Source organism: Pinus tabuliformis, chromosome 1_2 (assembly GCF_031772625.1).
Source record: "Pinus tabuliformis cultivar Carrire ecotype Pingquan chromosome 1_2, CPIR1, whole genome shotgun sequence".
In the NCBI taxonomy this organism is placed as follows: domain Eukaryota; kingdom Viridiplantae; phylum Streptophyta; class Pinopsida; order Pinales; family Pinaceae; genus Pinus; species Pinus tabuliformis.
In genome coordinates, this window is record NC_142298.1 from 320,334,645 (window position 1) to 320,362,338 (window position 27,694).

At 39.2% G+C, this 27,694-nt stretch overlaps 1 protein-coding gene across 1 annotated transcript in view; it reads left to right on the forward strand.

Annotated features, from left to right (window-relative positions):
- Positions 1-27,198, forward strand: part of LOC149205660 (E3 ubiquitin-protein ligase UPL1-like) — an 89,833-nt gene extending 62,635 nt beyond the window's left edge. Inside the window, 12 exon segments of the mRNA XM_089395135.1 lie at positions 627-8,750; positions 8,840-9,169; positions 22,628-22,829; positions 22,935-23,224; positions 23,402-23,730; positions 23,907-25,053; positions 25,164-25,310; positions 25,524-25,604; positions 25,723-25,948; positions 26,040-26,179; positions 26,356-26,462; positions 26,565-27,198. Of these exon segments, the coding sequence (XP_089251261.1) occupies positions 627-8,750; positions 8,840-9,169; positions 22,628-22,829; positions 22,935-23,224; positions 23,402-23,730; positions 23,907-25,053; positions 25,164-25,310; positions 25,524-25,604; positions 25,723-25,948; positions 26,040-26,179; positions 26,356-26,462; positions 26,565-26,667 (11,226 nt within the window). The 3' untranslated portion in view covers positions 26,668-27,198.
- Positions 27,199-27,694: the final 496 nt, after the last annotated feature.

The window sequence follows — 27,694 nt, forward strand, 5'->3', positions numbered from 1 at the left end:
TTGTTCCATCTTTGATCTGTTGCAGTCCTTAGGCCCTTCACCCTCTCTCCCCTCGGCTCCTCCTCACCATGGCATTGATAACATATCAAAGATTCACAGGCAGACACGAAGACAAAAATACATGAAGAATATATGAAACTATTGAGTGATGCAGTGTCTCAATACACAGTAGGGTAGAAGGGAGTGTGTTATGTAACACTCGAATACCTAGTCATGTAGTAATTCAATCTTGATTAAGTCATGATTACATCACTTTTTTAAATGGACTCTACGGACGTAATTTATTATGACTTAACTATATGACCAAAAAGTATGGCGAAGTCCTAATTATGACATTATATCTAACATATCTAATAGGATATGTCATTATTTTCTTCGTATAACCGGAAAGATACTATTTTCCCTATTCTTCCCTCGGGCCTCTATGACAAAGCGAGATGATTTCACTGTAAATAGCTTTAAAAAATTATCTCATCTTATAGTTAAGAAAGTTCTCTTTTGTCTTGCAAGCAATGCTATGAAGATGTTTTGTAATTATAATTAGTGATTTTCCGGTTGTTTTTGCCAAAGTAGCAGAAACTTGTTTATGATTGAATTTATATCTATTTGGTATGCTTTTAATGCAGCAACATATTTCTTCTTTGCTCGCTTCTACGGATGCAGATGTAATTGTAGCCAGTTTACAAACTTTGGCTGCATTTAGAAAGAAGCCTATGGAAAAATGCTCACCCCGAGATGCTTCTATCAATGCAAAGCTATTTGCCTTATTGCAAGGGTGGGGTACTAAAGAAGAAGGTCTTGGGTTGATAGATTGCTCCCTTGAGAATTTCTGTGACCCAGTTGCATATGAGGTAGGGTGCAATCTTCACTTTGAATTTTATATAAATGAATGTATTCCAAAGGAAGATATAGGAAATGATGAGCTGCAAACAGCAGGATTACAAGTCATTCATCTTCCTGACGTGATTTCACATTCTGAAAGTGATCTTCAACTTCTAAAACATCTAGTACATCGATACAATGTGCCCCCTGCCCTACGATTTTCTTTGATCACAAGGGTACGTTATGCAAGGGCCTTTCCATGCCTAGTCACTCGCCGACAGTTTGTTTCTGTTCGTCTTTATGCATTTATAGTGCTTGCACAATCAAGTAGTGATGGTGATGACTTGGCTGCTTTCTTTGTTAATGAACCTGAGTTTGTGAGTGAGCTTGTGACATTATTGTCCTATGAAGATATAGTCCCAGAAGACATTCGTATTATAGCAATCCAAGCCTTGACTGCTCTGTACCAGGAACAATCTCACCGGATGACAGTTTTAAACGCTATTATGTCAGGAAGATATCATGATACCTTAACGAGCCTTATGCAGAAAGAAGTTGGTTCTGTTACCAGTGGAACAGCCAACAGTTCGACTGCTTTAGTTCAGGCCCTGCTCTCTCTTGTCACAGTCATAGTTTCATCATCTGCAGGATGTTCTGCACTATGGGAAGCCGGTTTTGTACCTACTTTGTTGCCTTTCCTAAATGAGTTGGACCCACAGCATATACATTTGGTAAGTATTGCTGTTCATATTCTTGAGGCTTTCATGGACTATAGTAGTTCTGCTGCTACATTGTTCAGAGATTTGGGAGGTTTAGATGATGCAATAGCACGGTTGAAATTGGAAGTTTCTTTTGTAGAGGAGGTCCCAAGGAAACCTGAAGAAGAATTGAAATTATATGGCAAGGAAAATTCCTCTATAAATAGTGCTGGCCACATAGAGAAAGTTCATTCTCATCCTTTGGTTTCTTATCAAAGGAGGCTGCTGATGAAAGCTTTGCTTCGGGTTATATCTCTTGGAATATCTGCACCTGGCAGTACAGCTCATTTTTATGGATCACACGAGAGCACATTGCCATTTTGTTTGTGTACAATATTCAGAAGAGCAAGAGACTTTGGTGGTGGGATTTTTTCACTCGCATCAAAACTGATGAGTAATCTTATTCACAAAGACCCTACTTGCTTTTCTGTTCTGAATGTTGCTGGTCTTCCTAATGCTTTTCTAGATTCTATCATAGCTGGAGTGCTTTCTTCTGCTGAAGCAGTTACTTGCATTCCAGAGTGTTTGGATTCTCTGTGCCTTAACGACCTTGGTATTGAGGCCATCAAAGATCGAAATGCTTTACAATGCTTTGTAAATATTTTCACCTCTAGATCCTATTTACAGGCTCTGAAAGGTGATACTCCTGGTTCTATCTCTTCTGGCATAGTTGCACTGTTGCGGCATGCTGCTTCTCTGCAAGTGGCTGGTGTGGACATGTTGATTGAAATTTTAAACATCATTTCAAAGATGGGATGTAGTACTGAAGCATCTGCATTCTTTCTAGAGTCTGGTGGTTCTTTTGCTCTTGTTCCTACGGAGATTGATTTGGAAGAGAGAACAGCTACTTCAGTTGGTGAAGGAGGTTCATCAACACAAGAGACTTCTGAGCAGGCAGTTGAAGTGTCTGTTGAAAATTCATCTTCAAATATCGAGGTATTTCTTCCAGAATGTATTAGTAATGCTGCACAACTCTTAGAAAATGTGCTTCAAAATTCAGATATTTGCAAGGTATTTATCGAGAAAATGGGCATTGAGGCTATTTTGCATTTGTGTAGTTTGCCTCTTTTTCCTTTGTCATTTTCAATTGGTCAGAATATCTCTGTTGCTTTTAAGAACTTCTCTCCTCAGCACTCTTCTGCACTTACAAGAACTGTTTGTTCTTATCTTAAAGAAAAGCTCGAGATGGCAATTGCCTTGTTGGAATCTGTGGCTGGAACTAAGTTGTCAAATGTTGAAGGATTAAACCGACTGAATACATTAAGATGCATGTCAGTCCTTGAAAGTATTCTGTCTTTATCAACTTTCCTTTTAAAAAATACTACAACAATGATGCCTGATTTGGGATCTGCAAATGGAGAGATAATAAATGATATTGGGCAGATTTACAAAGAAGTACTTTGGCAGCTTTCCCTCATAAGTGATGCAAAGGTGGATCCTGAGAAAGAGGTTGAAGGTGAAGATACTAGAGGCCTGTGTACAACATCAAATATTCGAAGTAGGGAGAGCGATAATGATACAAACACAGTTTTGGCTAGAAATTTAAATCACGTGTCTATAAGGAATGGGCTGACATCTCACTCTGGTGTTGGACCTGAACACCTTTTGAATATACATCCAGGAGAACCATTACAGTATTGCAGTCCAAGGAACTATGAAGAAGAGGGGAGAAGAAGAAGGCATCTTGTTCATATTGAGCGAGATGCAGAGGTTTCACCGATTGACATAGGAAGTCCTAAAAGTTTGGGAAAAACATTCCAAATTTATGAGACTAAACAGCATTTTCCTGACCTTGACTATGAAATATTAAACAGATTTGCATGTTCTTTGCATTCATTTTTTACCACTCTTGTGAAAGGATTAATTGCTCCCAATCGCCGACGAACTGACATTGGAATGTTCAGTATAACAGCAAAAAGCTTGGCAGCTGCCCTTGCCAAAGTTTATCATGGCAGTCTTAGCTTTAATGGGCACTCTAATGTATCAGGGCTGGAGTCATCACTCTCTGCAAAGTGCCGGTACCTAGGAAAGGTTGTGGATGACATGGCAGCAATTATTTATGATAACAGAAGGCATGTATGCAATACGACGATGGTTACTAATTTTCATGCATATGGTACTATTAAGGAGCTTCTCATTTCATTTAAGGCAACAAGTGAGCTGCTGGGGACACTTCCACAAGTCTCACTGTTGATTATGGAAACTGAACATGTGAAGCAGCGTGAGTATGACAAGTTAGAGCATAGCTCATGGTTGCTAGAGACCTTACAGAGTTATTGCAGATTTTTGGAACACCTGGTCAATTCTTCTATGCTTCTATCACAATCCTCTGTATCGCAACTATTAGCTGAAACTGTTTCTGGTGGATCTTGCTCTGCTCCAAGGGACCCTGAGGCCTTTGTCCATATGTTACAGGCTCAGGTGCTAGATGCTGTTCTTCATTTATGGAACCACTCATTGTTCCCTTATTGTAGCACGACTTTGATTACATCTGTGATAACTATCATCAATCATATATATTCTGGCATAGGTGATGTGAAAAGCAGGAATGGAGGTCCTGTAAGTGAAAATCAACGTTTTATGGCTCCTCCTCCTGATGAGTCTGCAATCTCTTTGATTGTGGAAATGGGCTTCTCAAGGGAAAGAGCACAGGAAGCCTTAAGGCATGTGGAATCAAACAGCGTTGAAATGGCCATGGAGTGGTTGTTCAGTCATCCTGAGGAGCCTGGGCAAGAAAGTGATGATCTTGCACGAGCTGTTGCTTTATCATTGGATAGTTCTGTGGAGTCCCCAAAGGATGATACCAGTGAGATAGAGGCACAAAGTGAAGTTATAGTTCCTGAAGCTCCCCCAGTTGAGTTCATACTAGCTACTTCTATGAAACTGTTACAAAGTGCAGATTTACTAGCATTCCCCTTGACTGATTTGATTATAACTTTGTGTAACCAAAATAGAGGTCAAGATTGTCTCAGAGTAGTTTCACATCTTATTCAGAAGCTAAAGCTCTTTAAACTGGATAGTCCTGAAATAGAGAGTGGTCCCATAAGTACAATTTCTCATATTTTGGCTTTAGTTCTGGCAGAGGATGGCAGTGAAAAGAAAATAGCTGCAGACAATGGTATTGTCAGCATTACATTAGATATTTTGATGAACTTCAATACTACAAATACTGCAGGTGGAAATATTTTAGTTCCCAAGTGGGTGACTGCTTTATTACTAGTACTGGATCACATGTTGCAGTGTAATCCTCTAATTTCACCAGATGGTCCAGATGCAGCAGGAACTGGTGCAAATTCTCGTGTCAATGCTTCTGAAGATGCGACTTTGTCTACTACTGTCTCTGCAAAAGAAGATAAAATCATGAATTTAAATACTTGTAAACAGGATAAGAATCCATTTGCAGGGATTGTAGAAAATACACTGGGTTTCATGACTATTGATGAGCATCAGAGGGCATTTGATATTGCTTGTAATTTCATACAACACCATGTTCCTGCAACTACAATGCAGGCAGTCCTTCAGTTATGTGTTGGGCTAACAAAGTCACATCTTATAGCAATTCAGTTTCTTGAAAGGGGAATCTTGATTAACCTTTTGAGTCTTCCTAGAGGCTGTTTATTCCCAGGTTTTGACAATGTGGTGGCGGCCATCATACATCACCTGCTTGAGGATCCTCAAACTCTTCAAGTTGCCATGCAGGTGGAGATACAGCAGAGTCTAATGAGCCTTATAAATCAGCATGATGGTTCTGTCACTCCTCGGCAATTCTTGACATCTATGGCTCCAGTTATTTCCAGAGATCCTTTAATTTTCATACGTGCTGCGACCTCAGTTTGTCAGTTAGAATCCAATGGGGGGAGTCTCAATATCATTTTAAAGGAGAAAGAAAGGGACAAGGACAAGGGGAGAGAGAAAGAAAATGCAAAGGATAGAAACAAAACCGAAGCAATTGAACAGGTTGAGAATGGTATACCACCTGTTGATTATGTGCAAGTCCATGAGGAATTAGGGAGGATGGATGATGGTTCGGTTAAATATACAAAAGGGCATAAGAAGGTTCCTTGTAGCTTTACACAAGTGATATACCATCTACTGGAGATCATCCTTCACCATCCACTTGTAAGCAAGCATGAAACATGTACAGGTCCTACAGTATGTATGGAGGTTGATGAAGGTGCTTCCAAGGATAAAGGGAAATCAAAGGTCGATGAGATAATGAAACCAACAGGTGATGGTGTTTCTGAAAGTTCTACAGAGCTGGCAAAAATGACATTTGTTTTGAAGTTGATGAGTGATATTCTTCTTATGTATATACATGCAGCAGGTGTTGTTCTGCAATGTGATTCAGAGAGTCGCCTGCGATGTGGGCCTTGCCACCCAGAAACAGACGTCATAGGGCATAATGGGCTTTTGTATCATGTGTTGCATGTGCTTCTCCCATACAATCTTGATACATTGAAAGAAAATGATTATCAGTGGCGAGAAAAGTTGTCTGAAAAAGCTTCTTGGTTTCTGGTTGTTCTATGTTGTAGATCTAGGAAAGGAAGAAAACGAGTAGTTGATGAGATTGTGCGGGCACTGTCAGCAGATGCAAATTCTGAAAAAATAAATTTAAATCATGTGCGGCTTCCTAATAGGAAGCTGCTTTCTTTTGTTGATCTAGTGACTTCACTTCTTTCAAAACATTTACCTGGAAACATGACAGCACCAGGATACTTTCCTGATATGGCAAAAACAATGATTGATGCTGGGATGGTTCAAGCTCTAACAAGTACACTTCAGGTGATTGACTTGGATCATCCAGAAGTCCCTAAAATTGTAAATCTTATATTGAAGTCTTTGGAGGTTTTAACAAGAGCTGCTAACTCTGGACAGCAAGTTTATAAGACTGAAGGTAGCAATAAACAAAAGTCTCTAGCTGCAGTTGAAAGGACACAAGATCAGACGAGCTTGCCTTATAATGGTGAAGAATCCCAACCAGTGTGTGGTCAAAATACAGGGAGGGTTGAGCAGCAGATGACTTTTTTAGCACAAAATGAAGGGCATAGTACAGAGGTTACATCTGAGACAACAAGGGGTCAAGAAGAAAATCAGAATGGGGGCATTGAACATGATGTGGCTACAGCAATGGATAGAAATGTAGAGGCTCACCCTATAGTGGAACATGGATTGTTCATGCATGGAGTTGAAGAAGCTGCCATTATGCATGGTTCAGATGCTGTTGAAATGACTTTCCTAGTTGGGCACAAGGAATATGATGGTACTGCTGCAGAAGATGAAGAAGGTGATAGGGGTGACGATGGCGAGGATAATGTCGAAGAGGTTAATCAAGATGATGATGGTGATGAGGAGGATGGAGGAGAAGAAGGTGCTGCTCCTATATCATTATCTGATACAGCTATGGAGGACCATGAAGATAATGTTCCAAGGGATGAATATGTGGATGATATAGTTGAGGAAATGGATGAAAATTTTCATGAGAATCATGTGCTTGAGGTAAGGTGGAGGGAAGGGCTAGATAGATTAGATCAGTTGCAGTTATTGCGGCTTATTGGGGGTGGTAATTTCATAGAAATTTCTGCAGAACATTTTCAGGGAGTCCATGTCAATGATTATTTTGGCCTTAATCGATCAGTTGCTGTTGATCACCATCGCCAGCGACCTAGGGTTGAGCAATCTGGATTGGATCTTGGAGGTTCTTTTCAGCATCCTCTACTTAGAAGGCCTAGCCTGTCTAACAATCCAAGTCAGCTAACCTGGGCTGTTACTGGAAGCATGTCTAGAGAGGCAAATGCTGTATCTGTTGGGAGTTTTAATGTTGCTCACTTTTACATGTCTGATGCTCCTATTCAACCCCCTGAACAGGCCAGGGCTTTTCCTTTTGGTGACCACAGGGTTGGAGGTTCACTATCTTCACATGAGTTTCGTGTCAATCCTTTGTATTCAATAAGAAGAAGAGCTCTAGGAGATGGCCGGTGGACTGACAATGGTCGAGCACAGGCAGGGGATCAAGCTGCAGTCATGGCCCAAGCAGTAGAGGAGCAATTTATTCATCAGTTGTGTAACTTAACTGAAGTTAATGATCATCGTGGACAGGGGTTGGTTGATAGTACAAATCATCATGATGAAAGACTGCAAATAACTATACCTCTAGGAGATGCTGACTCTCAAAGCATCTTGACAGTGAATAGCACTAGTGAACAACAATATAGAGAATCTCAAGTGACTGAAGTCACAGCAGCAGTGACTCAAGAGACTGAAAATATTGAAGGCAATAGGTCTGGATTCACAGAGTTCATTATTCAAAATAGAGTTGAGGTGGATGCTGCATTAGCAGGGGAAGGTGGTGAACCACTGTTAAGAAGTTCAGATTCGGGATGTCAAGATGGTGTTGGAATTGTTTCTATTATAGGTCAAAGTTCTTGTGGTTTGGGAGTTGAAACTGGAAGTGCAAATAGACATCCAGAAATTGAACTTAATCCAATTGCTCAGATGCCAGCAACTCCAGGTGCACATGATTTAGTGTATGGATGTCAAGAGAGTCAGGCAAATGGTACAATGACCGTTGAACTTGAAAGTCTTGATTCTTTTGGAGTGGAGAGTAGAAGTGCATATGGATTCCCAGAAACTGAGAGGGAACCCGTAATTCTAAGTGTGGGAGCTTCCAATGTTGGTGTTTCAGATACAGCACCAGGAAAAAGAAATGAAGCAGGTGCTCTTAATTTAGATGAAGAAATAGAAAGAACAGTCCTAGATAATGAAGATGAAGAGGCAGCTGCTGATCCAAATCACACATCAAACGAAGCACCTCCTCAACAAGTTGAAGGATTTGTTGACATTGGTATTGAGGGTGAACAAGTTGATAGAAACAATGGTGATTCAGATGCTAATGCTATTGATCCTACATTCCTAGAGGCAATTCCAGAGGATCTTAGGGCTGAAGTTTTAGCTTCTCAGCATGCTCAACCTGTTCCAGCTGCACATTATGGACCTCCTGCAGAAGAAATTGATCCTGAGTTTTTGGCAGCTCTTCCTCCAGACATCCAAGCAGAGGTTTTGGCACAACAACATTCTCTAAGAGTTCTCCAAGCTCATGAAGCTGAAGGCCAGGGTGTTGATATGGACAATGCTTCATTTATTGCTACTTTACCTGCTGATCTACGTGAAGAGGTTACTGCCTTTTACCTCATTCTTGGTACCATGCACTGGTTTTTCATACTCATACAAATATTCAGGTCTTATTTACATTGTTAATGCAGGTTCTTTTGACTTCCTCAGAAGAAGTTCTTGCTGCCCTGCCATCACCACTGCTTGCTGAAGCACAAATGCTAAGGGACAGAGCAAGGAGTCACTATCAGGATCATAGTCTCTTTGGAGAGGACCATAGGCCTAGAGGCAGAGAAAACGGTATGGTATACAATGGCCAACCAGAAATAGACCCAGGTACTGTTGACAGTGTTGGTCTCTCATTACAGAGCAAGCTCAGTTCCTCACTTATCAATAGTGTAGAGGTGAAGGAAGTTGAAGGGAAGTCTTTGGTAGATACTGTTGCTCTGAAATCACTGCTCCAGCTTTTGAGGCTAGCTCAGGTATGTACTTTTCCTAATCCTCACACTTAAGATTTTAATATGTACCTGTGTTAAGAACTTAAGAGATGGATATGCTGTTTACCTGTTCCATTGAAGCTTATTCTTCCATGATTGTGTCATCATCTGCTCCATGAACTTTGAAATGAGTCGATCAATTATTGCTTCTTTCATAACTACTTGAAGGTTATTTTATTTTACTGAAGTTTGTTTACATTGAATAGGATGCTGGAATAGGTGAAATAAATGATGCTTTTAAGCTTGCAAATGTACCATGAATACCCAAAATTGAAGACTTTTATTTGTATTCTCCCTTCTGAAACAGCTAAAGACTACAGTTGTAGTTTGCAAATGGATGTTCACTGTTCCTTCAATGTTTAGCAAATATGATCTGTGTTTCGGGGACTATGAAGTGCTAACACATAATTATACTAACTTATTATTAATATCATATTAATAATAATTATTTAGTTAACTGTGCTATTTTATGAAGAGATTTGCATATGTGCTAATCTAACAGAACTTACAAAAGAGATATGCACTAATAGCCTATTATTAGATGGATATAACCTCTTCTCATGAGTTCTGGAACAACATGATGGGCGAAAGGGTCCCCAGATGGGCTAGATAACATCCTAAAATTTTTTAGGGGATGGAAGGAATAGGGACGACAATCTATATATATATATATATATATTTCTGTCCCTTCTTCCCTGAATATCCAAATAGAAGGTGAGTCAACCACCAACCACAATAGCAACTGGTAAACCCGACTGATTCAACCAGAGTCCAGACTTGAATCTTTGACCTATGGCCTCCCGATTGGCAATATGCCATAGGTGGATGAGTCAACTGATTGAGCCTGGAATATCTGAATAGAGGGTCGCTCAATTGCTAGTCACAATAGTAGCTAATAACCCTGAGGGGCCCAAACAGATTTGAAGATGTGACCTATGGCCTCCTGATCCGAATTGGATGTGAATAAAAACAATTGGCTATGGTGCAGGCTCTACGATGAACGACACTGGCAAGGTTTGAGGCTATGGATGATGAAGGAGACCAGTTTGTTGGTGTGAAGGTCCCAATGCCATCATGTATAGTGTCCAACACTACATATAATCAAGACATAAGGCAAACTCATAAGATGTGATGCTAGGGAAGAGTATTATTGAAAAAGTAAAATAATTGATGTATTGAAATAAACTCTCATAGACCTTCCCTCCATGTACAAAATGACAAAAGATAAAAATAGAGGAGGATAAATGAGCTTGGTGGGGAAGCTGAAGGGTTGGGGATGCTTGACTTTCCAGCTCCCGCAGCTAAGCCTACCTCCTATATGCTGGATCTTGGAGATGGAGAAGGGGTTCGTTGGCTGAGAAAGAAGAGTAATGCTGCTTGTATTTTGTGAGGAGCAAAGTTGTTGAGATTCCAAATTCGTCCCCAATTTCTTTTCCAAGTTGCCGAGAGCCCAAATTCGTCCTCAAGACATTTTTCCAAGTTGTTGAGAGTCCAAACTCACATCCCCAAACATTTTTCCAAGCCGCTGAGGGTCCAAACTTGTCCCATGTGAAGCCCAGATTTGGGAAAATTAACTAAGTTTAACAAATTCGATGCTCAGAATCCAGACAGTGATATTTAAAGCAGAATTTACCAATTTAATACACAAATACATACCTGACTTCGACGTTTGAAGTCGATCCCGAGCTGTCGTAGCTTCAATTTTTCCCTCGTTACCAAAATGACGAAATCCTCCCTGCCAAACTGGGCACAACCTCAGTGCTCAGTTCTAGAATACTTCACAATTGAAGCACTCTGGCCCCGTGCCCAAAACCCCAAGAACAATCAAGACTCAGTATTCACTCTCTATTTGTGACTCTCTCCACCATTCCTCCTGCATCCGTGAAACTAGAAATTCTGAATCCCCCTTCATGCCCCCCCTCGTTCTCTTTTATTTTTCTTCGATGTCCCTTTGTTTAGAGACGGTGGAATTTTATTAAATGGAGTGTTTGGGTATAGTCTTTTAATTATTCGTTTGGGTATAGTCATTTATTTATCTAATTTATAATTTATCATTATCTTGTTTTGATTTAAATTACTTTACTTATGTGTTAATTAAATCACTTTAATTAAAAATTAATAAATTAGTTTATTTACTTTAGTTAGGTTAAATTATAAATTAATTACATTTAATTCATAATCCATTGCATTATATATATAATATATATAATGGTGGCATACCTATCAAATACCCTACTTGATATATTCATTATATTCTGGTGAGTTAGGAATTTATTTCAATAATAATTTTATTACCTTAAACATTTTTCAATGTTAGCCAATATGTGTACTAGTGCAGTACATGCGATATATACATATGTAGTTATCATATGCATGCTAATATTTCTATGTTTCCTATTACTCGAGGTGGGTCATTACATCCACAAATGTTTTTCCATGTTGTGAAGAATTCAGGTTCTCCCCCAAATGTTTTTCTTTATTGTTGTGAGTATAAATTTGCCCTTGGGCGTTTTATAGAGTTGTTGGGTTTCTAAATCAAACTCCAGATGTGTTTTTGGAGTTGCTAGGCGTAAAATCCACCCTGGGCATTTTCCTTGCTATCAAGTGTTTAAATCCATCCAGTAAACATTGCCTTGCTGCTGGTCAACTTAGACATCAGATTGAGTGTTATCTTGTCATAGGGCGACTCCTTTTATATCTTGGAGCACTAATTCTACTTGTTGGTTGATGTATTTACTTTGTTAGGTTGATTCCTTATAGTTGGGCATCCTTTATTATTTGACAGGGAGTAAGAACTTTCTTATAGGAGTTGTTACAATAGTTGTTTACTATGGGGGTTGTTGCTGAGGAAGCTCCTATCGCAGAATTTGTTGCTATGAAAAGTGTTAGTTTTTGGTAGCCTCGAATGTGCTCTAGCCATGAAAATTGGTGGAGAGGCTAAGGCACATGAGTTCTAAAGAACCCCAAAACCATTTGGTGAAATTCCACCTGGATTGTATTTTATTAAAATAATTAATATTTTTAATGGGGTTCCTAAGTCTAAACTTAGGAAAATTAAAATATGAATGGATATTAATCAAAATATTGATGAGAATGATCTAGAAGGCGGATCAATTCATGTTTTAATCTTAGTTGTTGATTAGAGACTTAATCTCAGCCGTTGAAGTCTTAATGAGAAAAGTATAAGAAGGAGGCTTGGGGTTCATTTAGAAACACACACAGGAGAGAAAGAATTGATCTGGAGTTCGATTTTTGGGGCTAGGAAGCTGAGAATTCGAACTGAGTGATCAGTTGTAGCAAAGGGGCAGGGATAGTTCAGGAGTACTGACAGAGAGGCGGAGAGAAGCTACTGGAGGCAGTGCAACAGCTAAGAGGACTGACGCTGGGCCAATCTGGGCCCACGCAGGCCTGACGCAGAGCCAAAAGGGCCAACGCAAAAGTAGAAGCTACCCTCCACGCAGAAAGCTGGAACTGTCGGAACAACTGAGAAAGTTGACGCAGTGGGCAGAAGAGACAGAGCAGAGCTGACATTCGGCCTACATAGGGCCAACGCAGAAGTAGCCGGGGTTAGCCAGTTTTGCTGCCGGATCAGCTGAAATTTGCGGGTGAAGTGAGGTAAAACTCACTCAGTTTTTCTGCCATTGTATTTTCTCTGTCACTAGTTTTTCGGGAGGGCAACGAACATTGTATTCAGAATTGTTGCTTAATAATAGAAAACCCTCAGAGCTGTTGCACCGGTTTTTCCGCATTGGGTTTTTTCGGGGACTATTTTGTCCAAAAATAATTGTCCTATGTATCTTGTTCTTTGCTCAGTTTTCTGTTTCATATAATCAAATATTAAAGTAGTGTAGGTTGTAGAAGTAATTTGCTTCAGTATTCAGAGAATAACTTGATTAATGTATATTAAAATCAAGTAGGTGAAGTAGATTCAGATTTGCTGCAGTAGGGGTTCTTTGAGGATTTGGAATTTTCACATGGTATCAGAGCCAAGTTGATTTTGAAACAGGAAGAGCAAATCCAACGCTGAGCAGAGAGACCAATAGCTGCATTTGGTAGAAATTCGAATCCCCTTGAAGGGATTGCGCAGTCCTTGCCGGGAAAGCAGAGATTCTAAGGAAATCTCTCTCTGAGAGAGTCAACAGAGGTACGATTTCCAGTTCGTGAGTTTGCAGAGGCAGAGGGAGTGACGCAAAGCCTCAGCGCAGACTGCAGTGCTTGAAGGGAGCAGTGTCTGCTGGGGCAGAAATTCGTCGGAAAAGAGCGAAGACACATAGAAGGGGAATTTTCTCCTTAGAGAACTTTTTGCCAAAAAGTTCGAATTTCTCACTTGCTAGGCAGATGAGCAGTGCTGAGTAGTGACTAGAGGAGTCAGTTCGACAGTTGGGTGAGATGGCATCGCATGGGCTCAGAGATCAGGACAGGTTGGAAGGAGCTTCCAACTATGTCATATGGAAGACCAGAATCTTAGCTGTTCTGGAGGAGTACGATCTCGAAGCCTACGTCAAGAGTGTTGTGGTTGTTCCTGCTAACAATGATCAAAAGAAGAAGTACAAGGCCGAGCAAGGGAATGCAAAGAGGTTCATACTCGATGGAGTTCGAGATCATGTGGTCTCACACTTGCAGGGCAAGGATACAACCCAAGAGATGTGGGAAGCTTTGTCTTCATTGTATGAAGGCTCTTTCGAACAACGGAAGATGTACATAGAACAAAAGTTGCAGCGGACATTGATGCAAAAGGGAGGAGTTAACTCCTATCTTCAACATCTTCAGGACACCAAAGACCAACTTGCTGCAGTGGGGTCTACTCCTCAGTCTATCGCGATGGTAAGGACAACCCTGAATGGAGTCTCGGATGAATGGCAAGTCTTCGTCCAAAGTATATTGGGCAGGGAAAGACTACTTTCATGGGAGGAGATGTGGGCAACTCTTCAACAGGAAGAATTAAGGAGGGACATTGTAAAGGTCAACACTCAATGGCAATAGTGGGAGTGGCACGAAGACCAAGGAGGAGGAGCAGAACGCAACTCTAACATCAAAGGGACAGTAGAAGCAGAAGTGGAAGAAGGACATTTCAAAGGTGAAATGTTTCAGATGTGGCGAGATGGGCCACTTTGCATCCCAGTGTCCTTTGAAGCAAAAGGATAAGGATGAGAAACATGATCCTAAAGATGCTCTAGCAAAGATTGATGAAGATGAGTTTTCCATGAGTGCCCACGCATCTCCCAGAGGGGAATGGGGTGATATTGAGCTGTAGTCGGGAGGACTACATGTGGGCAGGATCCTTGAGGAGTCCACCTCTTGGATCAATTCCTTGCTATGGGAGCCCAAGATTCAACAGTAGCGAGATGGACTTAGTGTCAGATGATGCAGTGGATTGTTTGGAGGATAGATGCAGTAGCCTGAGACCAGAGACTGATTAGCGCAGAGTAAGGTTGACAGCAGTTTAGATGGCACAATGCAGAAGTCAGCAACAACGCAGAAGATTCAGAGGGTCAGAGACTAGAGTAGTCAGATTCCAACATTCATGGTATTATGCTGAACATAGTTAAGTTCAGTTAATTTTGGATGTTTTTTAGTTGCTTCTCTCAGCAACTGAGTCGCAGTACGAATGCAATGTTAGTAGTGGCAGTGGTAGTAGCATAACAGATGCAACATTTGAGAGGGAGCTATAGTATAGATGCAGCAGTGCCAGTGGCAGTGTCATGGGTAGCAGTACAGTTGCAACAACAACGTAGTGTTGGTGGCAACAATAGTGCGGAAAGGAGGTGCTTCAGAGATAGAGCAGCATGCAATTGGACATTGTTGCTAGAGCAATTTCCTCGCTAAGAGGGAGTGTTAGTTTTTGGTAGCTCGGATGTGCTATAGCCATGAAAATTGGTGGAGATGCTAAGGCACATGGGTTCTAAAGAACCCAAAACCGTTTGGTGAAATTCCACCCGGATTGTATTTTATTAAAATAATTAATATTTTTAATCGGGTCCCTAAGTCTAAACTTAGGAAAATTAAAATATTAATGATATTAATCAAAATATGTGTGAGAATGATCTAGAAGGTGGATCAAGTCATGTTTTAATCTTAGCCATTGATTAGAGACTTAATCTTGGCCGTTGAAGTCTCAACGAGAAAAGTATAAGAAGGAGGCTTGGGGTTCATTTAGAAACACACACAGGAGAGAACAAATTGATCTCGAGTTCGATTTCTAGGGCTAGGAAGTTGAGAATTCGAATTGAGCGATCAGTTGCAATAGAGGGGCAGGGATAGTTCAAGAGTATTGACAGAGAGGCAGAGAGAAGCTACTGGAGGCAGTGCAACAGCTAAGAGGACTGACGCTGGGCCAATCTGGGCCCACGCAGGCTTGACGCAGAGCCAGAAGGGCCAACGCAGAAGCATAAGCTGCCCTCCACGTAGAAAGCTGGAACTGACGAAACAACCGAGAACGCTGACGCAGTGGGCAGAAGAGACAACGCAGAGCTGACATAGAGCCTGTAGGGCTGACGCAGTGGCAGAAGAGACAAGACATAGCTACGTAGAGCCTGTAGGGCTGACGCAGGGCCTACGCAGGGCCAATGTAGAAGTAGCCGGGGTTAGCCAGTTTTGCTGCCGGATCAGTTGCAATCTGCCGAGTGAAGTGAGGTAAAACTCAATCAGTTTTTCCGTCTTTGTATTTTCTCTGTCACTGGTTTGCCGGGAAAGCAACCAACATTGTATTCAGAATTACTGCTTAATAATAGAAAACCCTCAGAGTTGCTGCACCGGTTTTTCCGCATTGGGTTTTTTCGGGGACTATCTTGTCCAAAAATAATTGTCTTATGTATCTTGTTCTTTGCTCAGTTTTCCATTTCATGTAATCAAATATTAAAGTAGTGTAGGTTGTAGAAGTAATTTGCTTCAATATTTAGAGAATAACTTGATGAATGTATATTAAAATCAAGTAGGTGAAGTAGATTCAGATTTGCTACAGTAGGGGTTCCTTGAGGATTATGAATTTTCACAAAAATTACCGCCATAGAAGCTATTGATACGAAAGTTTCCGTTCTAGAAGCTATTGCTACAGAAGCTTCTGCATAGAAGTTGTTTGCTACAGAAGATGGCGAATGGGTAGTGAATTCATAGTTATACAAATATCAATTGAGATAAATTCGTGTTGGTGAGATGGACGGGCCAAAGGCCTTCCACTACACGTCCTCTTTATTGTGTTGGAGAGGTGTCAAGCCATCTAACATTGCTCTTTCCTATACGTTATAAACCCAACTATGGGCTTCCATCTTATTAGCTACCCTTGTACCCCAGCATGTGACCCAGGGCTGCCCCTTCTCATCTCCTACTTCATTCACCTATTTGTCACATGCCACCTCCTTTTGAGGGATGTACCTTGAAAATATTATCCCCTTTAAAAGTAGAAACCACCTAATAGGATACTTGGTTAACCCCATTTGGAGTCTAGGAGACATTGGCACATCTCGAAGCCCATTATGGAAGGGCGGGCCATTATGAAGTCCCCACCTGTGGTCCATGGTTGGTAAGTTCATTTACTTGATTTCCCTAATGACTTGTTGTATTGGAAGGCTAGGGGACACATTGGATCTTATGCAGGATTGCAGATGGTTTCCATCTTGGGTTTGGTCTCCCTATACGGGGTCCTAATCCTCTAGAGGGATACATTGGCACATGTAGGGTGTGTGTTGAGAGCCATGGGCCTTCATAGCAGTAGACAACACTCCATGGATCCCCGAGGATGATCAGAGATGCTCGAGATACTCCCATTGGACGAGGATGATGCACCTGGTTCACCTTTGCCCAGCCGGCCCCACATATGTACCATACACTTGGAAATTGACCCAGGACTCGTAGGATGATGTGGCATCTCCTACACCATCATCAGAGCCCTTGCAGACGATCTACATGCATCCTCAACTCATATGGATACCCATGAGGTTATTATTGTGTCCCCATACCCATTGGGAGCACCACAGGTTTATTGTTTGGAGAACAAGGGGCCAACCCCTTGTCCATCACTTTTGAGGGTCCTACTCTTCATTATGGCACCCATGGACCCCGTTAGGCCTCTTAGAGGACCCTACGACATGTAGAGATTATTATTTGAGCTCTTGAGAGGTTTATTCTTTCATTTGTGAGCTAGTTTGGTGGGCTTGTCACCAAAAGTTCGATTATTATAACATTATTTTATTTTTGGGGCTTATGTAGGCCAAGGAGGCTAATTCGAACTCCTCATTAGTTTATAAATACAAGTGAGATGAGGTAATTTGCACATCATCACTTTAGATTGGATCTCTTCTCTCTCTTGAGAATTTCACACTTTTTCGTGGAAGATGAATTGGAGCTTTATGGATGAATTTTGATATGTGGATTTGGCTTATCTTGTCTTGGAGCTTCTCTATTGTCAAATTGTGGATGGTTGGATATACTCTATTACATGTAAGTACATGCTTTTAATGCTATTATTGTTTTACTTTGCCATATACATTGTATTAGGATTTCCACTATTTTTAGGGCTAATTGTTGCATGAATTTACTGCTTAAATTGTGGAATTTTGTATCTATATAACATCTCTCAATGTATGGGCCATGTAATTTGAATGAAATCTCCTAGGGGTAATTCTATCAATGAATTCATCTTGAGAAGCCATCACCTTTTGCACATCGAAGTATAAAAGCTATGAGATTGCGTCTCTTTGACCTAGAAGGCTAGCGAAGTGGTCTTGAGGCCTCCTTGACCAGGAACCAAAGGTCCTCATTCATATTTACCATAGCAATTCTCCCAAGACTAAGGCACTGATCTACCAAGAGGTGATCACCTAAAATAAACTCTTTTTCACCTTTTCTAGGTCTATCCAAGTTGGGTTATCTTGAGCATCATTTTCCCGATAAGATAGCCCTCCAAAAATTTCGATCTCCTAGCCCCTCCTGCGCTAGTGTCTCCTCAAAGCCTCCTCCAATTTTGAAGCCATTCTGATGGTGGAGTGGTGAGAAAAGCCAAGCCCTTGCTTCGAGATCAAACTTTGTCGTAGTATCCCCAAAGCTAGTACCTCATAGGATCAATTCAACACCTTTGAGTGAATATTCTTTCTTTGATCCTTTCCCCCACCTTGTCTAGGTTAAGAACATCATTGGTTGCTAAACTCTTACCTCCTAACCTAGGCTGGGTCCACTTGGTCTCGTGTGGTCCCGTTCCTTTGAAAAGACAATTCTTCAAGAACCATTCAGGATATCAATCTCAATAGGGATTTTAGGGATTGGGAAACTCTTTCACGAATCATATTCCCTAAACCTAACCCTCAAATCCTCTCAGTCCTTTCCTAGAAGACCTTGTACCTTGCTTAGAAAGCAAGCAAGTTCTATCCTTCAACCTCTTCTGGAAAGAGATCATTTGGGTCACTCTGCATCCACTCATCCTTCATTGGTGACTCCATAATATACCGGGTCTCCTCCCATCGGTGAAAGTCCGTAAATAGTAGGGAGCCTTAGATGAGGTGACAGTGGGCTAAGTCTCCATTTGTTTCCCTTGTTCTAGCATTTTCCTTTAGGTCCCCTGCTAGTTTGAGCGGTAATGGTTCCTAGACCCAAAAACCTTCAAAATGGAGGCTTTCTGGCCCTCATGCCCAAAATTCCAAGAACGATAACTCAAATCTCCCAATTGTGGTTCTCTAAGAATTCCTGCCTTTGTCTTTGCTTCCCTTTGGATTGATACCCCCTATCTAGACCCCCTTTCCCTTCTTATAACCCCAAAATTTCACCGCCCTCCAATTATAATAAGGTTTCCTTCCTTTAGTCGGTTATCTAGCATCTCAAAAAGTTTTCTAGAGGCGGTCACCTTTAAATGATGTCATATGGAACAATCGTGAGTTTTATGAGGCAATGAAGTCTTAGGAGTTTCATATATATATTTGAATTTAACAGTTCTACTTCAATTCCCCTTTATTGACTTATATTTTGATTAAAGTTTGTTACTTTATATATTGTAAATTTATTTTATATATATACTTTCTAAAACAATTAATAATTAATTAATTAATCTTCTTCTTTTAGTTAATATATATAATTTCTCCCAGTTAATATAGTAAATAATATATATAATATAATTCTCTTTTATTTGCATAAGCCAATGCTTTTACTTTCCTTTGAACAATATATTAGTTATATTATGATAGTGGGATGTATAACTTTTACCTCACAATACATTCATTATATTCTAGTGAGTTAGGTATTTACCCAGTACTTCAGTAATTAACTCATTACCCTATAATTGGACTTTTCATAATTGATTAGTGCATATACTAGTGCAGTACATGCGATATATGCATATGTAGCTATCATATGCATGCTAATATTTCTATGTTCCCTATAACTTGAGGTGGGTCATTACACATGCTGAAGTACAAATCAGATTGAATTTGATCTTACTACAGCAGATTTGTACCAGCTACAAATTGCCCCTGTTAGATTTCTCTTTACTTAGTCAATTCACCCAAATAATTCTGCCTACTATTATATCAAATTGGCATGATAAAATTGGAACTGCCAACTACTCAAATCATCACGAAAAATATGCTGTAAATCAGACTCAACCCTTCACCTACCCTTCAGCAGTCCATGGTAAGCAAGATGCTTTAGCAAATTAGCACAGAGCAATTCTTCTTCTTGCCACACACTAATGGTGCACCAGGTCACATTTCAGCAAGGGTTCACCAAGCAGTATTCTGTCAGGACATTCCAACGAACACATAACTCCTTCCAACCATGTTGTCCTTCATCGGAAAGTGGTACCATTTACAGAAATTGGGGATGATATCCTCTCAGTAAGGAGGAATTGATGAAACTGAGTCCTTAAGTACCTAGTGGACTTTGTTAGACTTTGTATTATGATTGTAGTTTACACAATTTTCTTTATTTTCCAATCTATTGTACATAATTCATAGGGGGCTTGGTCACACTTGATCACTGACCTAACCTTAGGAGACTTGCTCAAACTTAAATCACTCTTCAACAATTTTTACATCTACAAATAACTATAGAATGAAACGTATATCATGTATGGATACATCACAGTACTCTCCTTTTCACTTGCATGCTTGCTCTCCCTTTTTGGTTTTCTATCCTTGTATGTCAGTGTTCACATTGTTATTGTAGCCCATATCAAAGCAACACCTAACTACATGGAATTTTGCAATATAGTAGATATGGCTCACAAATCACGGAGATTACCCTTGGGCTAAGATGCCACGACTGGGGAGTATCTATTCTTCCAAATTTACCCAGGACTTTGTGGTTAGTACATAGGTGAGGAATTAATATTGCGGATGTTCATGGGTTTCTCAGACGCAGATACAACTGGGCTGACAGCTGTGAGTTTTCTTTACACAGATGAATGAAAGGCAGATTTAGCACAGGCAGAAATCCAGCAGTGTCAGACAGAATTACAGGGTAGAAAAAAGAAGAATACATGGGAAAAATAATGGATTAGCAATGGTTCTATGGTATTTGGTGGGAGTAGAAACAAAACTAGGAGAGAATTCTCAATTAAAAAGGGGGTGACAACAAACAAATAAAAATTGAAGTGGCTAACGGAACAGGGGCACAACAGGGAGGTTGAATGAATAGACAAAAAATCCTGGATGGAATAGATTATTGTTTTTAGTTTTATTAATTACTGTTCAAAGATGGATCTGAGTGCAGATAATAGTTGCTCAAACTTGAAAATAAGGAAAACTGTAGGCATATGGATGAAAGGCAAAAGAGCATGCTAATCAATTTTTTTTTTCTGTTTATATTTGTTCTTTGTCTCTGATTTAGAAAGATGAAATAATGGAGTTGGATGGAAGAAGCAAAAAAAATGAAGTAGATTTACACAATGGAAGAATGAGTGACGGAAAAAGCAAAAATAGACAGAAAGAATACATAATCAATGACTAACTTCTCTGATGCCATTTGTGGCAAAACTGTTTGAAGGATAGATATCCATTAAAATCATAATTGGTGAAAGATAGATATTACAATAATCTGTTTTGTCTATATTAATTCTTACAAAACTGGATTGTCTTTATATAAGGGTTCTAAGGACTTCAGGTTGTTGTGCTTTTGCTTGAGAGAGAGGCTATGTGTAAATTCAAATTTGGATTGAGTTTGGTTTTTAGCTTGATTTTTAGTTTGCAGTTGACTGAAGTACAAGACTATCATATTCCTCGGTTGGACTTGTGTGAAATTTCCTTAATTGCAGTAACTAGAATTTAATCTTCTATCTACTGGAGATTATTTGTCTTCAAAAATTTATTTACGGCAAAAAACAATTAATTCATTACTACAATCTTCACAAAATACAGGAACTGAGAAATGCTGCACACACAAAATACTGGTATTTTTGGACAAATTATCCTGGAAAAACCCCAATGTGGGGAAAACCAATTTTGCAGATGAGGGTTTATATTATTAATAAATATTCAGAATAACTGAGAAATACAATCAGCTTGCCTCTCACTGGCAAAGCTCTAACTATATCTCTACTGGAAAAATCAATCTGGAAACCTAAGTTTCCTTTTGCAAAATTAACTCAGCCTCAGTGCAATTTGCACTCCCTGTCTGCTATACCCACTGGCTGCACTACAAATGCATACTACTCTATCTGGAACTCGCGTTGCCTCTAAAAATCAGCTCTGGCAACGATCTTTGCCTCCTGCAAATTTACTGAGCAACTCGCACCTCCTCCGGCACTTGTCTCTGGCAACTGGAAATTGAATTGCTGCCCAGCTCTGCGCACTGGCTAATTTGCACTAACTGGTACGACCTCTCTACAGAATAATTCGGCCTCCCTTCCTCTCCTGGAATGCTGGAATCTCTGTGGTGAATTTCTTCGGAAATTTGCTTCCCAATCTCTCTGCTGAAACCCCGCTGCTGGTGTCTCCCTCTAAGCCTTTGCTATCATTGCAATTCACTATCTCTGAGTGATCTCCAAAGCCCCATTGACTTGCTCTTATAATCTCTCGTTGGACAACCATCGGCCATGATCTAATCTCAATCGATGACTAAGATCATCTTGACCCCATCAAGTGACTTTTCCGGAAGTCCCTTGAGAAAAATCAACTTACCTCAATTAATCTGATTTAATTAACAAGTTTTCCTAAGTTTGACTGAGGAAAATATTTAATAATTGGCTAATTAATCTAATTAAGACATTTCTTGTGAAACCTTTTCTGTGTATTGGAGAAAATGTGTTCCTTAGCCTCATAGACACTATACAGACTAGAACATCTGTCCGCTGCTACCAAAAACTAATCTGTACTGCCAAAAATAACTACTTTGATTGCAGATATATTTATGAAATTTCAAAACTCTCTCATATTTTGTATTTGCATATATATGCTTTATCTTGTAATTTTTTCCCTTTCAAAAAAAAAAATTGTCTTAATTTCATTTTTTTCCTGTGTCCAGCCATTAGATAAAGAACTTTTACAGAAGCTCCTCCTAAATCTTTGTGGACACAGTGCTACACAAACATGTCTAATTCAACTTTTGCTAGATATGGTGAGGCCAGAAACTGTGGTATTAAGAGAATATTCAGATGAGGCTACATCTCAGAGGCTCTATGGTTGTCAATGGAACGTAGTTTATACTCGGTCACGATTATCAAATGGTTGGCATGATCTCCTTAAAACTATTTTCAAACTTAATCTTTGAGGTGCTTAAAGTTCATTTCTAAAATTGTCTTCAAGGGTCCATGCTAATTTTGTGCCCGCAGGATTCCCACCTCTTCTTTCTCGTCGAGTACTGGAAATTTTGACATACTTGGCAACAAATCGTTAATCTGTTTCAAATCTTCTAGTTTATATGGAACCATGTTCAACACTGGAGTCATCATGTAGGACAACTTTAGAGTTGAAGAAAGCTAAAGGGAAAGAAAAGTTACTTGACAAAAAGTGCGTTTCGTGGTCTTTGGATGGCTCCCAGAAAGGAGAAATATCTCTGGTTGTGCTTCTAAAACTTCTTAATGAGCCACTTGTCTTACGAAGCAGTAGTCACTTGGAGCAGGTATTGCTCTACTTTTCATTAGATTTAGCTTGTCCTCCTTGTGATTCAACTGTTTTTATGCAGTTGCTGAACATGGTATTGTATTTAATATTCATTAAAAACTTGGCTGTACCCATAACTAAACTACAGTTTTCCAAATGTGTTGGTTGATGCCATCATTTACTTTATGCCATACAGGTCATGGATCTTCTCAATGTGGTTCTCAAGAATGTTGAACTCAAGGATGAATCACATTCTTCATATGGAGAGGATGTTTTGAATATGGGGAAAGAAACTCAAGCTATGCCTGAAATGGTGTCTAATGTGGCTTTAAATACTGAAAGGGATGAATGTTCTACAACCAGACCTGAAACTGAGATTCACAAGAGTGATGTGGAAACTAAAACAAATGGTGTTTCTGAGGCCTCTATTTCCGGTGTCAACAAGGCTACACATCCACATGACATTTTTTCGCATCTTTCTGAGCCAGAGTTACAAAACATATGTAAACTTCTAGCAAAAGAGGGGTGAGTATCGGTCACAATTTTACTCTTTGGATGTTCAATATTAATGAATAATCCTAATTGGATGATATGTGTTCTATTTGGGATGAAGCTTGCTACTTATAGTATGCAGACATTTATTATTTATTTTCCTTTGTGTTAAATTGCCTTCTAGAATCTAATACAATGAATTTACGCAGATTGTCAGATAAGGTGTATTCACTTGCAGCAGAAATTCTGAAGAAGCTGGCCAGTATGACATCTCTTCATAGTAAACACTTGATTTCTGAACTAGTAAAATTGGCTGGCGGTTTAAGTGATGCTGCTATGTGTGAACTAATGACTCTAGCAAACACTGAGATGTTGGGATTAAGTTCACACTCCATGGCTGGAGAAGCGATTTTGAGAATACTAAAAGCATTGACTACATTGGTTTCAGGTATTAGTGATGGATTAGATAGCCATAAAACTCAAAGGTATGATAGGGAACAAGAAGGAACTGTTATTTTTAGAGAACTAAATAAATCTCTTGAACCATTATGGCAAGCATTAAGTGTCTGTATAGGCAAGACAGAAACAAAGTTGGGGAATATTTCGACCCCTTTTATGACTACATCAAACAGAAATTCTGCACTAGACATTATTGAAGCTACAGCTGCCATGTCACCTCCTCTTCCTCCAGGTTCTCAAAGGTTGTTGCCATTTATTGAGGCATTCTTTATCTTGTGTGAAAAAATACATTTAGGAAGTAGCATTATGCACATGGACAATTGTGATGTGACTGCAAGGGAGATTAAAGAGGCTGCAGCATGCACATCATTTTCATGTGTAAAATCAGCTGCTTCCCCACAGAAAAAGGAAGAGGGAAGTGCAATATTTGTCAGGTTTGCTGAGAAGCATCGAAGATTTCTTAATGCTTTAATACGACAAAATCCAGGATTATTAGAGAAGTCTCTTTCTCTTATGTTAAGGGCATCAAGATTAATCGATTTTGACAACAAAAAAGGCTATTTTCGTTCAAGGATCAGAGAGCAACATATGCATGTTCCCTCTGCACCACTGCGTATTTGTGTTCGTCGAGCTTATTTGCTGGAAGATTCATATAATCAGTTACGGATGCGTTCAAATCAAGATCTTAATGGGCACCTATCAGTGCATTTTCAAGGAGAAGAGGGCATTGATGCTGGTGGGTTAACAAGAGAATGGTACCAATTACTCTCTAGGGTGATTTTTGACAAAGGTGCTCTATTGTTCACCACTGTTGGGAATGAATCTACATTTCAGCCCAATCCAAATTCGGTTATTCAAACAGAACATCTATCCTACTTCAAATTTGTAGGATGTGTGGTAATGCTTCTCTTAAACTTTAGTGGATCATTAATCTGAAAGGGGTTTTTAAGTTTCATCTTTTTGTATGATATATTTCTGAAGTCTTTTGCTGATTATGTTCTTTACAGGTTGCAAAAGCATTATTAGATGGCCAACTCCTAGATGTCTATTTTACTCGATCATTTTACAAGCACATACTTGGTGTGAAAGTTACATATCATGACATTGAGGCTATTGATCCTGGTTATTATAAGAATTTGAAATGGATGCTGGAGGTATGTAGCAGTTTTTGGTGTTGTTATTTCTTTCTAATAGGCTTCTCCTTGCTTCTCTTTTAACTGGAGTTACCATGTGTCTTCTGCTCTATGAACAATCCTCAGATTAACATAGCATTTTAACTTTCTCTTTTTATTTATGTGATACAAGTCACTGATGAATTAGTTAATGTATTCCTCATTTTAACGTCGAAGTTCTCTTTCTGCTGATAGAATGATATTAGTGACATCCTTGATTTGACATTCAGTATAGATGCAGATGAAGAGAAACACATTCTATATGAGAAAACAGAGGTATTATTTGTTCTCTGCTTGGTACACTAATCTACGAATGCCATTTTTTGAAACTTTTTATTCTGATAATTTATTCCAAACAAAACTTTTCCTTTTTGTATCCTTGAAATTTTCACAGGTAACAGACTGTGAACTTATACCTGGAGGAAGAAATGTAAGAGTTACAGAAGAAAATAAACATGAATATGTGGATCTTGTAGCTGAACATCGATTAACAACTGCCATTCGCCCTCAAATCAATGCATTTATGGAAAGTTTCAATGGATTAGTACCAAGGGAACTTATTTCAATCTTCAATGACAAAGAGCTTGAGCTTCTGATCAGTGGACTTCCTGAAATTGACTGTAAGTAGTTCTCCGTTCAATATATTTTTCCTCCTTTTTGGTTAATCTTGTAAGATAACCTCTGATTCTTGCAACATATTTGATCTTGCAGTTGAGGATCTCAAAGCCAATACAGAGTACAATGGGTACACTTCTGCATCTCCAGTTGTCCAATGGTTTTGGGAAGTTGTTCAGAGTTTTAGTAAGGAGGACATGGCACGTTTACTGCAGTTTATCACTGGGACATCTAAAGTATTCCTTTTTCCTTTGAGGAACATCAGCCATAATTTAAATCTTATTAAAAATAAAACTTATAAACTGTCTTGTATCCTCCCATTTGGGAATTTGTATTTATGCTTAGTTTGCCATCTCTACAATGATAATGCAGCCTAAAAATTGTTATTTAATCAACACTTTAAAACTGGCAGGTCCCATTGGAAGGATTTAAGGCTCTTCAAGGCATATCTGGAACTCAGAGGTTTCAGATTCACAAAGCATATGGATCCCGGGAAAGACTGCCTTCAGCACATACTTGGTGAGTGATTTGTTAGTACGAAAATCAGACAGTTCTTTAAGATCATGTCTAATCACCTTCCAAAGATCTTATGCTTTGCGATATTGTGCTTTTGGTGTGCAGTTTCAACCAGTTAGATCTGCCTGATTACTCCTCTAAAGAACAACTTCAGGAGCGATTACTTTTGGCAATTCATGAAGCTAATGAAGGCTTTGGCTTTGGTTGAGCCTGTCTTATATTGACGAATTGAATGGCTCCAGAACTAGTTGACTAGTATGTGAGTCTGTTGTAGTTTATACAGGTGTGACTAACTGCATGATATATTGTATAATGCGTTTTATGTGCGAAGAAGCAACTTGTCTAAATTTTCTAAACTAATTTATGTAAACACATCATGCTTTGGGACTGCAACTGTTAATTTGTTGCAATATGTCTCTAAGCAAAGGTAGAAGGTCCTGTATTTTATTATTTATGCCTCCAATATGGCATCATTGTGCAATTCATTCTTTTGAAATGTGGGAAATACAGTATGGAAAGTTTAGCAGATAGAGCCACGAATCGATTATTACATAAATGCTAACACATATATGATATTGCAACTCAAACTTCTGAATTAAGGAGAACAGGCACTTCTGCTTGTTACTGCAGGCCTTTGGGAAGCTTTATAACAAATACGGATGGTACTATGCGTACAGATCGGAAGAGGCTTCCAAATCATGACCTAAAATTATCTAAAGGCTTCTGATTACCCATTACCCATTTTCAAATACTGCAGAATGATAATGTATACGGGAATTTGGCGCATTTATTTTTATTTAATTGGCCGGCATTTTTAAATCAATTGGCAGACATTTTAAAATCCAAATATTACATGGATTTCTAGTCATTAGAAAATTAGAAATATTAGTGGCTTTCCATAGTGAAAAACAAAACTTTTATTTAATTGGCAGACATTTTTAAATCCAAATATTAGATGGATTTCTTGTCATTAGAAAATTGGAAATATTAGTGGCTTTGCAGAGTGAAAAACAAAAGTAGAGTCTGGAGGAGAGAGAGGGAAAGCGGTTTAATTTTGATTATGATTAAATTTTTTATTATAGATAATATATTGAATGTAAAATTAATAATTTATTTAAAAAATGTTGTACGGTAATTTAGTGTTTATCATTCAAATATGCTTTAGAAAAAATTGTATAAAATATTATAATTTGTATTCATCAATGTTAAATTAATAGTGATTAATAGGGAAATCC